This window comes from Homalodisca vitripennis, chromosome 4, assembly GCF_021130785.1.
Source record: "Homalodisca vitripennis isolate AUS2020 chromosome 4, UT_GWSS_2.1, whole genome shotgun sequence".
NCBI classification, from domain to species: Eukaryota; Metazoa; Arthropoda; class Insecta; order Hemiptera; family Cicadellidae; genus Homalodisca; species Homalodisca vitripennis.
Genome location: NC_060210.1, coordinates 159,107,463 through 159,126,698, shown reverse-complemented (window position 1 = coordinate 159,126,698; position 19,236 = coordinate 159,107,463). Strand labels below are relative to the sequence as shown.

The following is a 19,236-nucleotide window of genomic DNA, read 5'->3' as shown; positions in this document are numbered from 1 at the left end:
GGGCAAAAAAATCATCAATGGTGGCACTTCCTGTGCTATTATCTAAAACAAAGAGATCAGGGAGACTGTGGTCTGGAGGGGGAGAGGTAAAGGGACAGGTGCCTCCGGCTTTATTTTCATCCTGGGTTCTTAAAATCATAGTGTGTGTATAAATTTTACTGGCTAAACTTTTTTGATTGTTGTTGTTTTGTTTTGAATTTGTTTAGGTTTCCTAGTTATTCATTTTTGAATATTGGTAGCCAAAGTAGCATAGCTTCAACAGAAGATTGACTTAGTGGTTGATCTGCTAAGTATTACCAAAAATTTTTAACACTCAATGAGTCGTACCCTACGTGTGTGTGATGTGTAGACTTGTTAATCAATTACCATGAATATGGGAAAAACATTTACAAACAACAATTTAACTTTAGATTCATGTTAAATGTAAGTAAAATATATATTGTAAATATTAAATGTAAGTATATTCATACGAGGAATTGTCCAGTCTATCTCTCATCAGTGATAGAGTCTCATTTAAACCTTATATGTTGCCTAAAATTGTATTTTGTTTTTTATACTTAAATTTTTTTGATATACATGTTTTCAATTACCGACTTTTTTACACTGTGCATAATTGGTGAAGATTAAAAACACGATGTTTGACAGTACATGGTGAAAATACCATTGGGTTCTTCTTAAATGTTTTAATAAGAAAGTAAATTTAAAAAGAGTTGCCCTATATATTAAACGCGATTTGTTTTCCTTATTCTGGTTCCAGATGATTACTTTTGATGCATGGAATATTGCAGTAATATGTATCTATATACATGTTTCCTAAAGAATCTATGAAGTTTATATATGCAGAACTCTACATATGTATGGTGATGTAAAATTAAAATGATTATATCTAATATATATTATTATTTATACTCTTTTTCAGAAATCTTTATGAGTTGGTTCAGACATCTTGGGCCTAACAATGTCTAAAACCAATAAAAATACCAATGAATGGATAAAGCATCTAATTTTAAAAGAAGGAGAGAAAGGATACTCAGTTATTTCAAACTCTCACAAACTACTTGAAAATCATTGTCACAGGTATGTAACCATCAGATAATTTAGCTATAACACTTACCTTAAATTTACAGAATAGCACAAGAATGAGAAGGTAAATTTTATAACAAGCCTGTGTCAAGAAAAAGCAGACAAATATAACATCAAAGTTTTTTCAAATGGGCTTAGTTTTCTTATGTTCTTTTTTGAAGTTTTCATACTTTGTTCATTTGCCATTACCAAACTCATAGAAGCCCTTTATAAATTTTTAATAATATAATTTCTTATTAGAAACTTTCAGAATAGTTGTTTAATTAACTCTAAAAAAAATATAATAGTATTAAAAGATACCGAGGTGGTTATTCCCTATTTGTGCATTATTATCCTACTAAATTTAGAGCATATTAAAAATATACCTGCAATTAAACACTGATTTTTTCCCTATTAGAGAAGAAATTTACTTCTCGTCTGACAGCACATACAGTCAAGAGAATTTAACTGATGTTTGAAGAAGATGAACATATCTTATCCTCAAGTATCATCTGAACTATTCATCTGGTACATTCGAGAGCCTGTCAAGCGTGGGAATTCTACCACAAGCTGAGGACTGATAGAAGTAAGTTTTCAGTTACAATCAAAGTCAGTACGTCGTAGGATAATTAAAACGATAGAGTGAATAGAATGTTGTTGTGGACCATACTATTCTTTTAATACGTTGGACTTCCTTATAACACACGAGTACTAAGCTATGACTTAATTTTCTTTTTAATTGTTTCAAACGTGTACTTGAAAGTTAAATTTAATAATAACTCCACGGCAAGCTACAAATCGCTTAAATTGTAGCGGACCCCAACTATGAATTTTTGATTAAAAATACAAAAATATATTATACTTATGTATGGGGGGGGGGGGGTGGGGGGGGGGGGGGGTGGGGGGGGGGGGGGGTGGGGGGGGGGGGGGGTGGGGGGGGGGGGGGGTGGGGGGGGGGGGGGGTGGGGGGATAGAGGAGTGTTTTAATAATCTATAAATCATTGAAATGGAAGATTGCTTGTTCTTGTGCTGGTGGATGATTTGTTATAAAACTATCAGTGTGGGTTGGTTTACGATATATACCGATCTCTAATCATTTTGAAATTGTGTTTTTGATTATACTAATATATCCTAAAAAGGGAAGTGAGTTGTAAGATTCAATTCCACAGGTAAATTTAATGCTGGATTAAAATTAATTTAATTGATTTATTAAAGTTATCAAAGGTTTTTCATTTTTGTTGAACACAGCAAATATATCGTCAACATAAACGAATCCAAATTCTAGGAAAGTATGGTAGAGATTCTTAAAAGATTAGAAGTGAATCATGAAAATATTTGCAATTGCTGTTCTATCAATTTGAAAATAAAATGTTTTGATTTATACATAGATTAATTATAAGCATGAACTCTTCAACTTCTTTGCTTGTTAAATGTATAGTAGACTGAACCCAATTTTGTATTAAAAGAACCGTAGTTTTTCGTAAGTACGTTGCAGTATAGAGAAGTAACACCAAAAGATACCAATTAGTATTCATCATCTTCAATTTTCAATATTTTTTACTAAATTTAAAAATTCAAATTGGTTTGTTATTGCCAATGAAGGGAATTGTGGTAGCTCATTAAGTATATGGTTTGCAACCATTTTTACAGTAACAACCATTTTTACAGTAAATATGTTGGAGAGTTTATTGATGAAACTGTAGACCTCATTTCCTTTCCAGGTTTGTAAACGTTCGGTAAACAGTATAATCGAGGTAGAATGGGGTTTGATATTATAAGCTTTCTATATATTTCACTACTGACTACTATTTTATATTATTTCATATACTCTGAAGTTAAGTGGGTACTTTTGTAGGGTCCTTTACTTAACATACTGTTTACTCTGTAATCGTCTTGGTTTAAGATCACTATTGAATTTCCTTTGTCTGATTTTAAATAAAAAAACAATTTTTCTTTGGTAACTTGTGTAATGTAGGTTCTTATTTTATAATTTTTAGTTTTGTTTAGAACAACTTAAACCATTTGAGAGAGATAGCTGAGTAAACACCAGATCTAATAATGTTTTTTTGATTTATAAACATCTAAGTGTTTTGTTGCACTTAAATTGGAAAAGAAATTAGTAAACTGAGATAATTTTGTAAACTTTTTTATTAAATAAAAGACGAAAGTGCTTTACTATGAATACAAAATATTAAATTATACTTGTACAATAAACTACACAACAAAATTTAAAATAGCAGCAATACAAAAATTAAGTGACTTAATTACAATTTTCAGTTATTATCAAAAGTATAAAATGTACCAACAATTTATTACACAACATGTTACCGGCACTGGACTCTGATCAACTTTAGCTAGCTCAATAAATATAGTTAAATAGTTAACTTGGACCGTAATGTCTTACAAATAGTACTTAATTCTATTTTTAAGTCATTGGCAACTTAGAGAAATATAACTCATGCTTCATGATTTAGGATTAAATTACAACAAGTAATTTTGTTCATTAACAGAACAAACTGTTTAACAAGACACGATTTTTTCTTAATTCAATCTATCAGAGAAATATCAGAAGCAATACAAAAATCTAGATAAGTGTATTTCTATTGTTAAGTACAGGTAAAAGTTATCTTAATAAATACTTTCATAAGGTTAGACTAACAAAATAATAGAAAAATCAGAAAAGTAAAGCAAAAAATTTTAATGTAATATGTAGAAAAAACTTAAGTCATAAATATTGGGTAAGCATGGAGGAAGCATGGTGCAGTTCACCAGAGGCCTGATGAGAAGCCGCCGGGAGGCACACGCTGCTTGGCAGCAGCAGCGGTAGCTGGAGCTGGGGTAGGGGCCGGAGTGGAGGCACTAGACTCTGAGGTGGACGAGGCACCATTCACAGCTGGTCCATTGCTGGCTGCGGAATTGCCGCCATCTGTACAACCAAGTACAAATATATACATGGAATTCTAGATTGAAACATTTGACCATATTTTGCTGAGATCATTGTATAAAAACTAAAACTAGACAGTTCTACCAAGAAAGAGGATACTTAAAATCTAACACTGCTAAAAAGGTCTTATCATAATACAATTAATTTCAAAATTATATAAGACTACAGTCAAATCTTAGCTCTACAACTAACAGACTAAGAAGATTCTAATAGAAAGAAATGAAGGATTATATGCTTAGCTACTCAAGGTGTAAGATTACATGTTAAATATATCAGTAATCTAAAATATAGTGATCAACCTCAAGAAGCATAACAATTGAACACATCACACACTTGAGAATGTGAAGTTCTCAACTTCTAAGGAAATATTTAAAATCGTTCCATTTAACTTTGGCTAGAACATATATTCTCTACACAGGAAGAAGTTTTGAACTATGCATGAATAAGAAATTGGTTTTTAAACATTTTGTAACACAAAGTGAAATATTAAAAAAATTATAATAAATAATGGAAACACAAATACAATTATAACCAGTACTTCAGGCAGACAATGACATAAATTTGAACAACATTTTTGCACTTGCTCTCTCTCTACTGTACAATTGGTTACTAACTACACTAATGGAGCTCTCTGGGAAATATAAGACAATTGAAAAAATATATAATATAGTTTATTAAAAACAAATTGTAAATATCTCTAGGAAACTAACACAGTATTACCAATCAAAAAACAAGGCTCATACTTAATGTTTAAGACTTTGTAATAATACATATTTCAATTATATATACACAGGGGTGCTGAAAAGTCCCGGGACGGTCTAATAACTTTTGAAACTAATTACAATATAAGAACCAAAATTTACATCAAGCTTTTGCTCATATAAAACTATTATTTTATGTATTTCACCATGATATCCTGCTTATGGGGGACGTCCCGCTAGGGGTTGGTGAAAATTCTTAAATAGAAGCATAGGTCGAGTCGTACATCAAATTAAAGCTCTTTTAATTAGAAACATTTTGGCGAAAATCTGACGTAAAACAGTTGACGCATTACAAAATGGCGGACACTGAAAGATTATAAAAATACATAATTTTTCAAATGCAAACATTCTGGTTGTTAGAGAAAACTGAGACACTTAATCTTTTATTTTACTTTTTTACTTCAAATCACTTACCAAAACAGTTATAACAAATGTTCAAAGTGTTTGCCTTCAGTTTGCTGACAATATCCCAATCGATTGTAGAACGCTGATATCGTATTGTTTAAAGCTTGGACAAGAACACCCTGAGCTTCTCTTACAATACGGTTTCTCAACTCATCCAAATTTTGAGGTTTTGTTTTAAACACTTTTTCTTTGAGGTAGCCCCAAAGAAGAAGTAGTCTAAAGGGGACAAATCTGGAGAACGGGATTTGGATGAGTTGAGAAACCGTATTGTAAGAGAAGCTCAGGGTGTTCTTGTCCAAGCTTTAAACAATACGATATCAGCGTTCTACAATCGATTGGGATATTGTCAGCAAACTGAAGGCAAACACTTTGAACATTTGTTATAACTGTTTTGGTAAGTGATTTGAAGTAAAAGAAGTAAAATAAAAGATTAAGTGTCTCAGTTTTCTCTAACAACCAGAATGTTTGCATTTGAAAAATTTATGTATTTTATAATCTTTCAGTGTCCGCCATTTTGTAATGCGTCAACTGTTTTACGTCAGATTTTCGCCAAAATGTTTCTAATTAAAAGAGCTTTAATTTGATGTACGACTCGACCTATGCTTCTATTTAAGAATTTTCACCAACCCCTAGCGGGACGTCCCCCATAAGCAGGATATCATGGTGAAATACATAAAATAATAGTTTTATATGAGCAAAAGCTTGATGTAAATTTTGGTTCTTATATTGTAATTAGTTCAAAAGTTATTAGACCGTCCCGGGACTTTTCAGCACCCCTGTATATACATATACATATAACAGGGTGTAAAAAACGTTCAGCACGGGCTTGACAATTCCCTACAGGTAAAGCAATAAAACTTGGTACATCTTTAATGTACCTATAAATCTACTTTTTGAAGTAACTAACATTTTTTAGTCATGTCAGAGGGATGACCCATTAGGAGTTAGAAGAAAACTTACGTTAAATTTTCCCCCTAACTCCTTGTAGACCATTCTCTATTGGATGTGAAGTCCTAACTACCTTAAAAACTATTTCTTTAGTCCAATATTCATTTACTAAGTTTAACTTTTACAACTTCAACCAAGACAAGAATATTAAACCATCTAGAACAGAACTTACATTGTAAATGTTTCAAATTTTAAAACCAACGTAAAATATAGACCTACTAACATAGATCCTTAATTTGATGTATTTCCCAACCTACCCTCTAATTTAAGATATCCTTCTGACTCCTTGCAGGTCATATCCCTGACATATTTTATATATATAGAAGAAAAAGACTTCACAAAAATCCTTTAATATTTTCGACTATATTGTCATTTTCAGAAAGGTACAAAAAGCGTATATAATCCTTTCTGAAAACGACAATATAGTCGAAATATTAAAGGATTTTTGTGGTCTTTTTCTTCTATTGTTTAAAGAAGCCTCTGAGCATTTATTTTCTGCATACATTATATATATATATATATATATATATATATTTTAATTTTAATAAACATTGAATCGCAAAAATCCAAATTTGGTATGATATAATTTATTAATTTTTAATATATTAATTCTTTAATAAAAAACCATATCATCTGATGAGAAACATCAGAAACTGATGGATATTAAGCACCGGAGACCCATGTTTATATGGTGAGATTTGTTTGTCTTGATCTCAGCAATAATGTGATATACCTTTGTCCAGAGAGTTACGGGATACCCTGTATTGTAGCATACAATTAGTTCTACCTTTGTATACCCCCTGGGGACCCAGCATCCACCAGAAAGTTACTGGGTTTTATATAGGTTTAAAACACCATTCTAACCAGTTAGAGTCGGTGCAGTTTTAACACTGATTGTTTAATGACATAAATGTAATATCTAAAAATTAGGTTCCAAAGACTAAAACAACAATGAACTAAATATCTTGATATAAGTGCAATATAAGTACCTGGATGGAGTTGCATTTCAGACTATATGGAGACAGTAAAGTATAATTACCTGGCATCTTTGTAGCTTCCCTCTCTGTCAGTTCACAGATGTCTATCATTGAGGATTCTGTAAACATGCACATGCACCAACACCTAAGCCAAGCAAAGAAATGCACTACCTCTATAGCTACATACTTAAATTAACCCTTTGAGTGCCAAGTATTTATTGAGTGGGTATACTGAAAAGTGCCAGGTATTTTTCTAGTGGGTGTACCTAAAAGTGCCAGCCCTTCTGCAGGCATTTTGCAAGGTTTTAGTAAAAAATTCACAGTTCGATTATTTAATAAGCTATCAACATGATTCTTTCTTTATTTTTCTCTGAAAACTCTGTTTAATTAACATAGAATAACAAAGTTACCATAACACTAAATTTAGGAATACCAAAAATGGACTTACCTAAAAAAAATTCAAACAGTTTTGATAATTTCATTTTTCAACCAAATTATTATGACAAAAAAATTCATATCCTTTTCTTAGTCCATATCACTGGAAAGTTTATGCAATTGTCTGTAAATCTTGAAAAATTTATACTATTATCTTCAATAATGAGTAAGTTATACAACTTTTAAGAAACTGTTGTCACATTGTTTCCGGTAGCTATGGCAACCAAAAATGTTTATATGTGAGTTTCATAATTTAAAGTTTGATCGGAAATGTACTATAACAATTTATTTTGAAAAGAACGATTCTTCACAAACATTTCAATATGATATTATTTAAAAATATTAAAGGTTACAATTTTTAGTGACTTTTTTCCCGAACGTCCGGTAAAATCGGACGTCGGTACTTTTCGGCCAACTTTTTGTCGTCCGGTTAAAATCGGGCGTTGGCACTCAAAGGGTTAAAACCGATGTTTGATTAATTCACGAATACAAAAGGCAAAAAATGATTATTTTTGTATTTTTAGTAGTAATACGAGTTTAAAACTTTTAATAATTATGGCTTATAGTTTGGAAATTTTATATAAACTACAAGGTGTATTTATTAACTTGAAATTGAACCACACTTACTGTGCAAATTTTACTAAATTAAAAAAAATTTCTACTCGAGGAATATTTTGTAGGTTGACAGTATCAACACTATGTCAATAATAAAAGTTATTAAAGTTTTGTTTAGGCATATCAAAATGAGGATTTTTCCAAATTAATATAATTCACTGGTTAAATTAGTAATACTAATATTTCAAGATTTTACACTCTTATTTGCAGTTTTTATGTTTCCGAAATATTGTTTACTAGAAATTTTAACAATACAAGGTATTATTGTATACAGACATTACTGTTGCAGATTCTATTTGAAATTGACATAGCATTTTTTACAACTTAGAGCACAGACGAAATTGAAGCATACAAACATATAGATTACTAAATGTTGCAAGCTTTGCACTATCTGTAATATAACAAGAGAGTCATAGGTAAGTTTCATATCCAAAGCATTTTGTGATATAAATAAAAAAAATATATAAAAAAAACAGTTTCTTGAGAGCATCAACAAGAAAACATGAATGGCTAAGTATAACTGCCATGGTATTCTGTAAAAAGTCAGAAGTGAAACAGTTTGTGAGCACATACCAAATCAATTAAATTAAAATTTGGGTTTTTTAATTAAACAATGAAAGAACACTCCCATTCTTAACCTCAGGCTGTGTGAAGATCCTCTGAAATCCATTATGGGCCAATAAACAATGAACCCTTCTGGGTTTTCAATTTAATTTTTTGGCCCCTCCTTGAGCTTGTCCTTTAAGTGTCTTAAATACAGCTAGTCAATTTTCTCTTTGAATGATAATGTCAACTTGTTTCGAAGATTCTGAATGAAACTCTGTCATTAAAAAGGTGTTTATTTTACGGTTCACAAATTTCAAGAAATTCTTATCTTACAAAGCAAGTCTTAACACTTTTGAACATTGTAAAACACTCTTTTTTTTTAAAGTTTTAAAAATACAAACAATCATTAATATATATATATATATATATATATATATTATATATATATATATATAATATATTTGATATAGTTAAGTATTAAAAAAAAACAATAAACAACAAAATAAATTTAAATGAGTTCATTGCTATCAGACAAAACAATCCAGCCATTATCTTTTATACTGAAATCTTCCTTATACAATTTTATACAAGACTTGTAAAATCCTTTTTATTGAATTGATGAGTTTTAATGACATTTTACTTCTAAATTTATTCAAAGTTTGCCTTATTGATGTCAAAGTTTTTGGTACATCATTAATTTAGGGTAGGTTTGTAATCTGCCATGAATTCTTAGCTTAAGACAACATTTATAAATTAATGTTATGTAAAATAATTTTAGGTGATTTAAAATTAAAAATATAATTAATAGTAATATAGTTGTTATTAATTTAATTCTATATTTATTTAACAGCCTCACTATTTAGAATAGTGTTAGCAAATGTACAATAAATTTAAACTCCTGTTATTAATTTACATTATCTAATTAATGTTATATCTGCTGACTAGGTACTTTGGTGTATTCTGACATGGTAAATACTGTTCTTGTTAAATGACAATATATTGTTTGGAATTATTCAAAAAAATAACGTTTCATCTGATCTTTTTAGCTTATAAACCCCGGCCCTAGACCTTTGGATGGCTCACCACTTCTGACATCCAATCTTTTAGGCACCTGATATTTGAGTCCTTCCTTTAGCCTAAGGCCTTTACTCCTTACTGTGAGATGGTTTGCTATACAGCAGTATGATTGGTAAACATAACCTGGACATTACTATCACTCAAATGGTGCCAAAATGACTTTTAACTTGAAGCCCCTGAAAGGCTATGATATGTGAAGCTATGTCTACTGAAAGGGCATTGGTGCTAATATAAAAGAACTGGCTCGAAAACTGCAAATGCTGTTGTCTTACAGGGAACAAACCAGCAAAAGTCAATCTTTATCACTGGGAAGAGGTCAAGGGTTTCTTGGGAACGTCTACATATTGACTTTGCTGGACCTTGCTAAACGAAGTTCTATTGTATTGTTATTCATTCATGCTTATACTAATTGGATCGAAGTCATTCGAATGAAAAGAACAATATCAGATTGGTGAATTGTAGTATTTCAAACGCTTTATGCAACATTTGGCATTCTACTGTGCTGATAATGGACAAGAGTATATGTCCCAGATGTTCGAGCACTTCCTACAAGACAATTCCATAATACACAACACAACAGCACCCTTTCATTCCTCAATAAATGACCGGGCTAAACGAATTTTTCGGAGAATAAAGACACTTGAAGCAATGTCTGAAGAATCTAGTAACATCCATTTCAAAATGCCTTCTTACACAGCTCAGGAGCTAACAACAACATAGACCTGTCTCCTTGTGAAGTTATGTTTTCCCTGAGAATACAAACTACTCTGGGCCTGCTTGTATGTGTCAGGAAATCGAAGACCATCGCAACTGGATCTATTGCTCCACCTTGCCAGACAATATAGGTTGGCACCCAATATAAGCCAAGGACTACTGGGAGTCGTGAAATAAGAGGAGTTTCAGACAAGCGCTAAAAAAGATCATCTCTACTATTGACTTGAGGGCCAGATCTGGAGGTGCCATATTAATCAGGTTCTACCTTGCAATTTCAATGAGAAGGACTAATATTGTATTCTCTTTGAACTCTCTGATGTATTATAAACAGCTGTTATAGACTGTTGAGCATAAATGTGATTGATTATTATGTTTATGTTGTGAGCTGAGTTAGTAAATAAACCAGTAATGTTTCCAGTTTCTTCATTTTTTATATAACAAGACTACTACACTGAGACCTTTAACTATTTCCTTTGACCCAGTTGTCAAAATACATATACTTTGGTCATCACTTGCGATCTGAACTCTAATATTTATTTGCTAATTTACTTTGATTTTTAGGTGCTGTGGGTGAAAGATCATTTGCTGAGAAATTGTATGAGATATTGCTATTATAATTTGAAATACACATTTTTAAAATAACAAACTGTCTGTACAAAATTGATCTATTAATATACTTCAAACGCAATAAAAGTATCATTTAGGGTAAAGCAAAGCATTATATGTATACCCATGCACAAAGACACACAGCGGGGTAGTGAGTTGGATGAAGGGAGAGAGAAAGAATTAGAATTTTCTCCTAATAAAATATGGAATAACAATAATAAAAGCATTTTTATCATATTAATAAAAGGTGGCATGATATTCATTGCATTACGTGAAAAAGCTAAGTAAGCGTGCAAAAGCTCAAAGAGTTAGTGAAGTATGAAAATACAATAAAAGTGTGAAGTGTTATTTTATTATCAAACAAAAAGCAATAGCAGAATATTATGATTTAAGATATACAGCTGAAATTACCTGAAAAAAACAAAACACAAATTAAGTCCACTGAAATAAATTAGGTATTGATAAATGTATTTATTACATACATTTTTTATTTGTATAACTAACTTTTACATTTAATTAGGATAAATGTTTAACTTATTTTGTTTTACAAATAATGAAAAGCATATATTTTGCTGTACTCTGTTGAGAAAACTTGAAACCAGTTGCTATGTTTTATACTATAGTACCAACAAAGAATTTTAAATTTTTCAGATAAAACATAGACTTGCTAATGCATTACTTAATTCTAATTAGACAGTTTCTTAGAATGTTCATACAGGTTAAAATTATTAAATTAACAATGTAATGTTCAGTCCAATCTTTCTCCGGCAATGCCAGAAAAGATTAGAAAAGTTGATAACCTGCACTAAAGTCCAGATTCTGAAGGTTTACTCAACAAAACAAATTTAAAAGTTTGAGCCCTTGAACCTATAAGAACTGTATGTAATTCCTCATAGTCAACTTTTATGATATAATTGTTTTGGTAATAAATCTAAATGTGTGTAAAATTTGGATTATATGTCAGTAACCTTTTACACACATTTTCAAAACATAAAGAATCTTATTCTTCAATTCAATTTATTCAATTTGTAAAAATATGACTAATTACAAAAATTACAAAACCAATATTTAATGTAATTTATTTTTTGAGGCCCTTAGAAAGGCCTCATGAAGATAATCAGAATTGTGTTGAGGTATGTCAAACACTTCATGAAATTTATCCTCAGTTAAGATCTTGAAAAATATTATGATTTTAAATTATTTTGAAAGCAATTAATTTTTTCACATTGTAATTAATGTGTCCCTTGAAATTGATTTATTCTACGATTTCCTCATTGCCGTTATGGTTATCCCATAAAACCAGGTAAAAATTTTCGCTCAATCAAATCCTTTTGAGTGACATACACTATCATTAAACTTAATGTTTACTACATAGATTTAAGCTTCATGCAAAATTTCAAATCTATAAGTCAGTTCGTTCTTGAGATATCGTGCGGACACTCAGACAGATATGAAATTTCTCCTGCCCCTCCAGGAAAGGCTTCACTAAAGCTCAGTCAAATTACTATTAATACAATAAATTATAACAGTAGCTACTTTAAATCATGTGTTTTAAACAATTTTCTTTAATTATTTGTTTAAAATTATTTTGTTCAACTTAGATTTTATTTACAAACAGTGGACTTAATTTGTTGTTATTAAGATCTTACCTGGCAGAATATCGCTATTATTTCCATTTGTATGTACACTATCATGATTTACTGGAACTTCTCCGTCAACAGAGTCTCCCGACTGTGTAACATCCTCATTAGTGAAGGTCAGACTTTTCTTTGCATCACTGTCAGTTGTATTTGTAGAAACATCATCAAGGATAATATTACTTTTGGTCTTGTCCTTAAAGGCTGATACAGGCCTGACTTGCGGTTCATTTCCAAACAAATTGTAAAAGGAATCATTACCGGCTTTGTTTCTTGAGGGGGTAACAGTTTCTTCACCAAAAATTGATGAGGTCAAGTGTGTTCTAGTTTTTCGCTGAGGCTCTGTGGGTTCTGCTGAAGTCCCAAAAATGTCACTGCTGCCTCCACCAGGTGGTTTCAGCACCCTGCCAATCAAAAGAAGACATGTTACAATCCAAAATAATATTTATTTGAATATTAACCACTGTGTCCCAAAGCCACATCATTGTATACACCGTTTTTTACCATTGTATGTTTAGAAAATTCAATAACATTTAAAGTCAAAGATTATTTATATTTACTATCCAGACAATGTTCAAGGAAGACATACAGATATATTCATGAGAACAACAGTTTTTTTTTTTTTTCAGGATTACCGAAAATGGATATCTTCATAAAAGTCATAAGGAAAAGGAAAAAAAGACGTATGCATGGATTTCAAAACAATTGTACTATTTTCACACAAGTTATAGCCAAAAACACTAATTGTACCAGTAACTGACACAATAAACTAATACCAGTAGGTACCATTAGAGATAACTTAATGATAGATAATTTCAAATAACCAACTAGAATGGAATAAAGTATTTTGCATACCAAATTTATAATAATTAGATCAAATATCACTTCATCATGAAAGTAAAGGACAATAGATAATGACTAAGTAATTTAGTGGATTTATAAATAAATCTAAATAGGAACAGAAACATAAGAAAAAATAAGTAATTATACAAAATGTGTTGTGACGCAAATGTTGCACTAACTGTATGTGCTGTGTCAAAAAATTCTACACTAATTAAAAATGTACTAAAAGTAAGGTTTTACTCAGGTTTTCTGAAGACCACTGATAAATAAGTCAAAACCATGGAGACATTCCCCAAAGTACCCAGTATAAATACAAACAAGCCAGGGATTGAAATATGATAAGACATTTCATGTCCCCACATTTATATACTGAATACAAACTGATCATTCAAGTGGTTGATTTTATAACCACTTCAGACAGTACACTGCAATACTTATCAGCTGAAAATAAGTTATTATACTATAATATGTATACACCATTAGTATTACGTAACGTGCCTGAGGTGACTGGGAGATCCGTTGAAAGACGCTCCCCAGAGATCGTGACACTCGCCACCTGGAGGTTTCATCTTTCTGCAGCAAAACACTTATTTGGCCTTCATTCGGTAACACCTTCCCTAGCCTACATGTTAGTGACAAGCGGCAAGCAATAGTACCGATAACCTAATACACGTGACATTCGCCCCTGGAGGTTTTCATCGTTCTGCAGACACTAATTTGGCCTTCATTCGTTAAACACTTGCTCTAGCCTACACGTTAGTGACATGCGGCAAGCAATATTACCGATACCCTAACACACGTGACATTCGCCCCTGGAGGTTTCATCGTTCTGCAGACACTAATTTGGCCTTCATTCGTTAACACTTGCTCTAGCCTACACGTTAGTGACATGCGGCAAGCAATATTACCGATACCCTAACACACGTGACATTCGCCCCTGGAGGTTTCATCGTTCTGCAGACACTAATTTGGCCTTCATTCGTTAACACTTGCTCTAGCCTACACGTTAGTGACATGCGGCAAGCAATATTACCGATACCCTAACACACGTGACATTCGCCCCTGGAGGTTTCATCGTTCTGCAGACACTAATTTGGCCTTCATTCGTTAACACTTGCTCTAACCTACACGTTTAGTGACATGCGGCAAGCAATATTACCGATACCCTAACACACGTGACACTCGCCCCTGGAGGTTTCATCGTTCTGCAGACACTAATTTGGCCTTCATTCGTTAACACTTGCTCTAGCCTACACGTTAGTGTCATGTGGCAAGCAATAGTACTAACCCACTAGTAGTAACCTGACGTGCGAGACTATCTGACATATATATTAAACTAAAGTAATTAAAGGTTCAATCGTGATATCGTCATATTTAAATACATTTCTTTTGCACATACAAAATAAAGTCCCGATATACAATAAAGTTGTTGGATGGACGAACGTGTTTAAACGCCATATCATGTCTACGTTAAGGACAGATCAAGTAAATACCCGTTACACACGAGGGAGTTGTCCTCTCTCCGAGAGTAGCTGCCGTTTAAGGCAACTTTCATTCGAACGTTTACACAAGGTACAGTATGTTAAAAAATGCAAGATTAAGTTGGCTTGTACAGTAATAAGTTACTCTTTGATAGTGAAACCTCACGTGCACACTCGATATATTTTTAATATTTTGCTCACACTGAAATAAATTAAAGGTGACAAGAAGCACAAGGGGAATATGACTCGTGTGAATTTATGATTTAAAAACTAGCTTTTCTGCAATTTATATTAATATTGATAGTGACAATGGACATGCTAATTGGGCAAAGATAAGGCTGTAATATGATTCATATTCAAAAGATTCAACATTTTAAAAAATCATCGGAAATTCAAAGCAACAAGACGAAATATATTGTATTAAATGTAATATAGCGCACTGAGCCTATCCATGCGTACGAACTAGTTAGTTACTACAAGCAGTGTCTGGAGATCAGTAGATATAGTGAGGTTTACCTAGCCGCCATGATGGCCGCTACACTAACACTGCGCAGTGACCAGCAGGTCCGCCTACATTCTCAGCTGACAACCAGTTCTCGGCTCTGACCGCCCGCCAAACCACACCGCGCCGCGCCACGCCGCCCCGTATCTTCATAATCCACAACTAATTAACGCTATAATATAGCGCTATTTCAATTTACACATCCAACATTTAATATTTCTACCCAACTACATCTGGCTGACTAAAAATATCTGTAGATTTACCTATGAAGGTGCCATTCCATTTTTCCTGTATTTTTAGTTCTATCGTGTATTATTTAAAGGCACTTCCATGAGTTCAATCGTTTTTGGAAATGTTACAAAATGAATGCGTAGGCTGCATCCACCTTCTTCACGAACGATCGTTCCTGTTACATAAACTTGAGATATACCCACTATAAATTATTTAAACATCGGAAAACTAGCAGAGACTTGATGCGTATAAATTATTTCCTCAATGTGTAAGTGATAGCTACTTCATACAGGAAAACGTATACGTTTTTAGAGGATTAAGTTTTGTTTTAACTAATAACAAGTAAAATCAGATGTCCTGTGACAAAATTTCGAATATACGGCATGTTTTAGAGTTTCAGCATTTTAAACAGGTACGTATCTTTACTGTGCGAGACTTTCTCTTAAATTACTAAAAACATTCGGTGTTAACTAAGCAGTAAACGCTTTCAGTTTGTCGCAAATCAATACTTTAGTGGGAGGTTTCCAAGTTATTTTTGAGTAAAAAACAAGCAAACTAATGACGATTTAACGTGTGTGTGTGTGTGTGTGTGTGTAATTTTATAATGAACTCATACAAATTTTATATCTCAACTACTGAATACAAGTTGTTTAATTCCATCTCACATAGTGTTGGGGTTTAATTATATATCGCTAATTATGTACGTATTACATAATTGTGTAATTGTAAAGAAAATGTACACTTTAAACGTAGCAAAATATTATTTTAATACGAGAAACGCTTACATCTTATTTTACTTAATGATACAAAAACTAGTACTACCTACATTAGAATCAATGGTTTAATAATGTTTATTTTACACTGCTAAGAGCTGCAACTTGGACAATAACCTACAACGATAGACCCAGCATATTTAGTAATGGGCTCGACGGGGTACACCTGCAGTACGAGGATAGCCTATGCGTTACGAGAAGCACCACACCTAGACCTGTCGTTAACTAGACATTACAATACGATACAACTTTGAAACTGTTCACTTAATAGTATAAACTAAGTTACTAACGTACCTCCTTCTTGATACTTGATTCACAGATCTATTTGAATTGTCGGAACCAAACATATTGCACGTCAAAAATATAACCAACATAAAACAAGACTGACAAATTTGTTGATGGTAACCACTGTTGACACGTTGCCATGGATACCTCCCTCCCACGCCATATGCTGGGTCGGGCGGGGCGGCAACCCGACTCCTGAGTCCACTGACCTCTCTTATGTTATAATAGGAACAAGTTAATGATTGTATTATGTTGAAAAATTTGCTTATTATTTAATAAAAACAATCGGAAAGCTTAATTAGTGAAATTATTATACACATAAACTACAATAGATAAATTCAAGGAGGTTTGTAATCGTAGAAAGATTATTAAATCTTGCTCAGAAAATGTAAAATAATTAATTATTGTTCACACACGTTTGACGTCGCCGTGACTCTTTTTACAAACTTTAACAATAGCAAATTTCTTTACTAATTGAACAGAGTAATTTCAACAATTTTCAACAACAGTCATATTACTTAAAAATAAACTATCATGTTCTTGTTTCGTCGTAAAGAAATTGGAAGAGAATAATAAAATATTGTCTGAGATATGACAGTTGTTGCCGAGGTGACGACCGAGCGAGACACAAAGGACAGGAGCGGAACGGACCGATAGTCCATGAAGGGCACTGCCAGTGGCGGGGCTGTCTGCTCCGTCTTCCGCCATCCTTGTAAAAACGTGGGCAACAAACGAGGTCGTGGATTCAAGCACAACGCCAACAGCGCTTGGGAGGAACGCATTCCATCAAGTAACAATGGTCGCGTTCTTAATCGATAAAACGTGTGGGTGTAGACTGATGATGTATCAACTACTTATAACAGTAAGACATCGCACTTAACAAATAAGGATAATTTACTTCTTGATACTAGCAGTAATTTTTATTGACTAGTAACAATTAAAACGCAATCCGAGACTGTAACATCAGTTTAATCGTGACCTCAGTAGGATTCACTTCTGGCTGGTTTATACTTTCCAGTTGAACCTCTCTGTGTACAGCATACACCGATGTGTCACTCTGGGCAACCTTAGGGGTGTCCAGGAGCGGCATAACCGCAAATGTTCAGGTATTTGGTTGCAAAGGTAGATCGATAAAACTCTAGTCTACTGCAAGAGATGGCTGCTGGGAGGTGGAAGGATCTCCCCAAGTGTTAAGGACTGATGCTGCCTGCTTTGACTGAAGAGGCTGATACAGAGCTGACTATATTACAAACTCTCGAAAGTTGGTTTTAAGAGATAAAAGTTGTGAATTTGGAAAATTTGCAGTGTTTATCGCTCCGGTCGTTCGGTGAGTGAGACAACATATAAAAACCAGTCTCGTGTTGATGTGTTTATTCGAGAAAACAGAGGAACAAAACAACATGAAATCGCTTCTTATTTTGATATCTAAAGAACGAGAAGGTGACATGATTCACAAATTAGGGCACTGCAAGTGCGCGCCTCGTTGCGTGCTAAATACAGTTCTGAGTGATATCTCAACTGGAGATGAAACATGGATTCATTACTACAATCTAAAGGAAACATCAATAGAATGGTACAGGTAGGCGAGATCGTCACTCCACCAAAGCTCAAAGTTGTACGAGCGCCGGAAACCCTACGCTAACCCTTCTCAGAATTCACAAGTTGTCATTATGGATAGATACGAACCACGTTGTCAATCCATCAATTCTAAGCCTAATGTGCTACAATGGGGAAGCTTAAAACCAGGATTAGACGAATTCGATCGGAGTGCTCAGAATCACATATCAGTCAACAACACGTGGAAAGATTCAACGCTTCGCAATCGAAAACACCCCCACCCACTCTACAGTCCAGATTTATAAGCATTAATGAGCATCATGTGAATTTTGGCTCCTCACGCCACTAAACAGGGACCTGACAGGAGTTCAGTATAAATCTGTCGATGAAGTAAAATCCGCAGTGGCAAACTTGTTCAAATGTAAGATGCTGACTTTTCTCAACGGAATACGGAAACTAATTCAATGCTGGCATAAATGTATAGAACTTAACAGTAACTATAATAATTGTGCACTTTAGTTTACTTTAAATTATGTCGAACCCAACCGGCATACAGAACAGTTACGGCTGCAGTTTCCTATTAAGATGTGTTTTCCATGACAATAAACAAAGCCCAAGATCAGTATCTGTAAGTTGTAGGGATGGATTTAAGGATTGACTGTTATCCCACGGCCAAGATTGTATGTGAGGTTTTCACACATAAGCTCTCTTATTGTAGCCTGGTATTTGTAGCCAGTACATACGTGCATACGTGATTGTGCGCTATTTTACTGTAGCAATGAACGGGCGCTTTTATGTATACTAGTCTGAATATTTAAAAACTACTGATATAGTTCA

At 33.1% G+C, this 19,236-nt stretch overlaps 1 protein-coding gene across 1 annotated transcript in view; it reads right to left on the bottom strand.

The window, feature by feature from the left end:
* Window positions 1–3,743: 3,743 nt before the first annotated feature.
* Window positions 3,744–19,236, bottom strand: part of LOC124360429 (microtubule-associated protein Jupiter-like) — a 33,805-nt gene continuing 18,312 nt past the window's right edge. Inside the window, exons 2-5 of the mRNA XM_046814056.1 lie at window positions 14,069–14,143; window positions 12,740–13,131; window positions 7,160–7,216; window positions 3,744–3,988 (exon numbers count right to left, since the gene is read on the bottom strand). Coding sequence (XP_046670012.1) covers window positions 3,828–3,988; window positions 7,160–7,216; window positions 12,740–13,131; window positions 14,069–14,139 — 681 coding nt within the window. The 5' untranslated portion in view covers window positions 14,140–14,143 and the 3' untranslated portion in view covers window positions 3,744–3,827. The remainder of the gene's footprint in view (window positions 3,989–7,159; window positions 7,217–12,739; window positions 13,132–14,068; window positions 14,144–19,236) is intronic.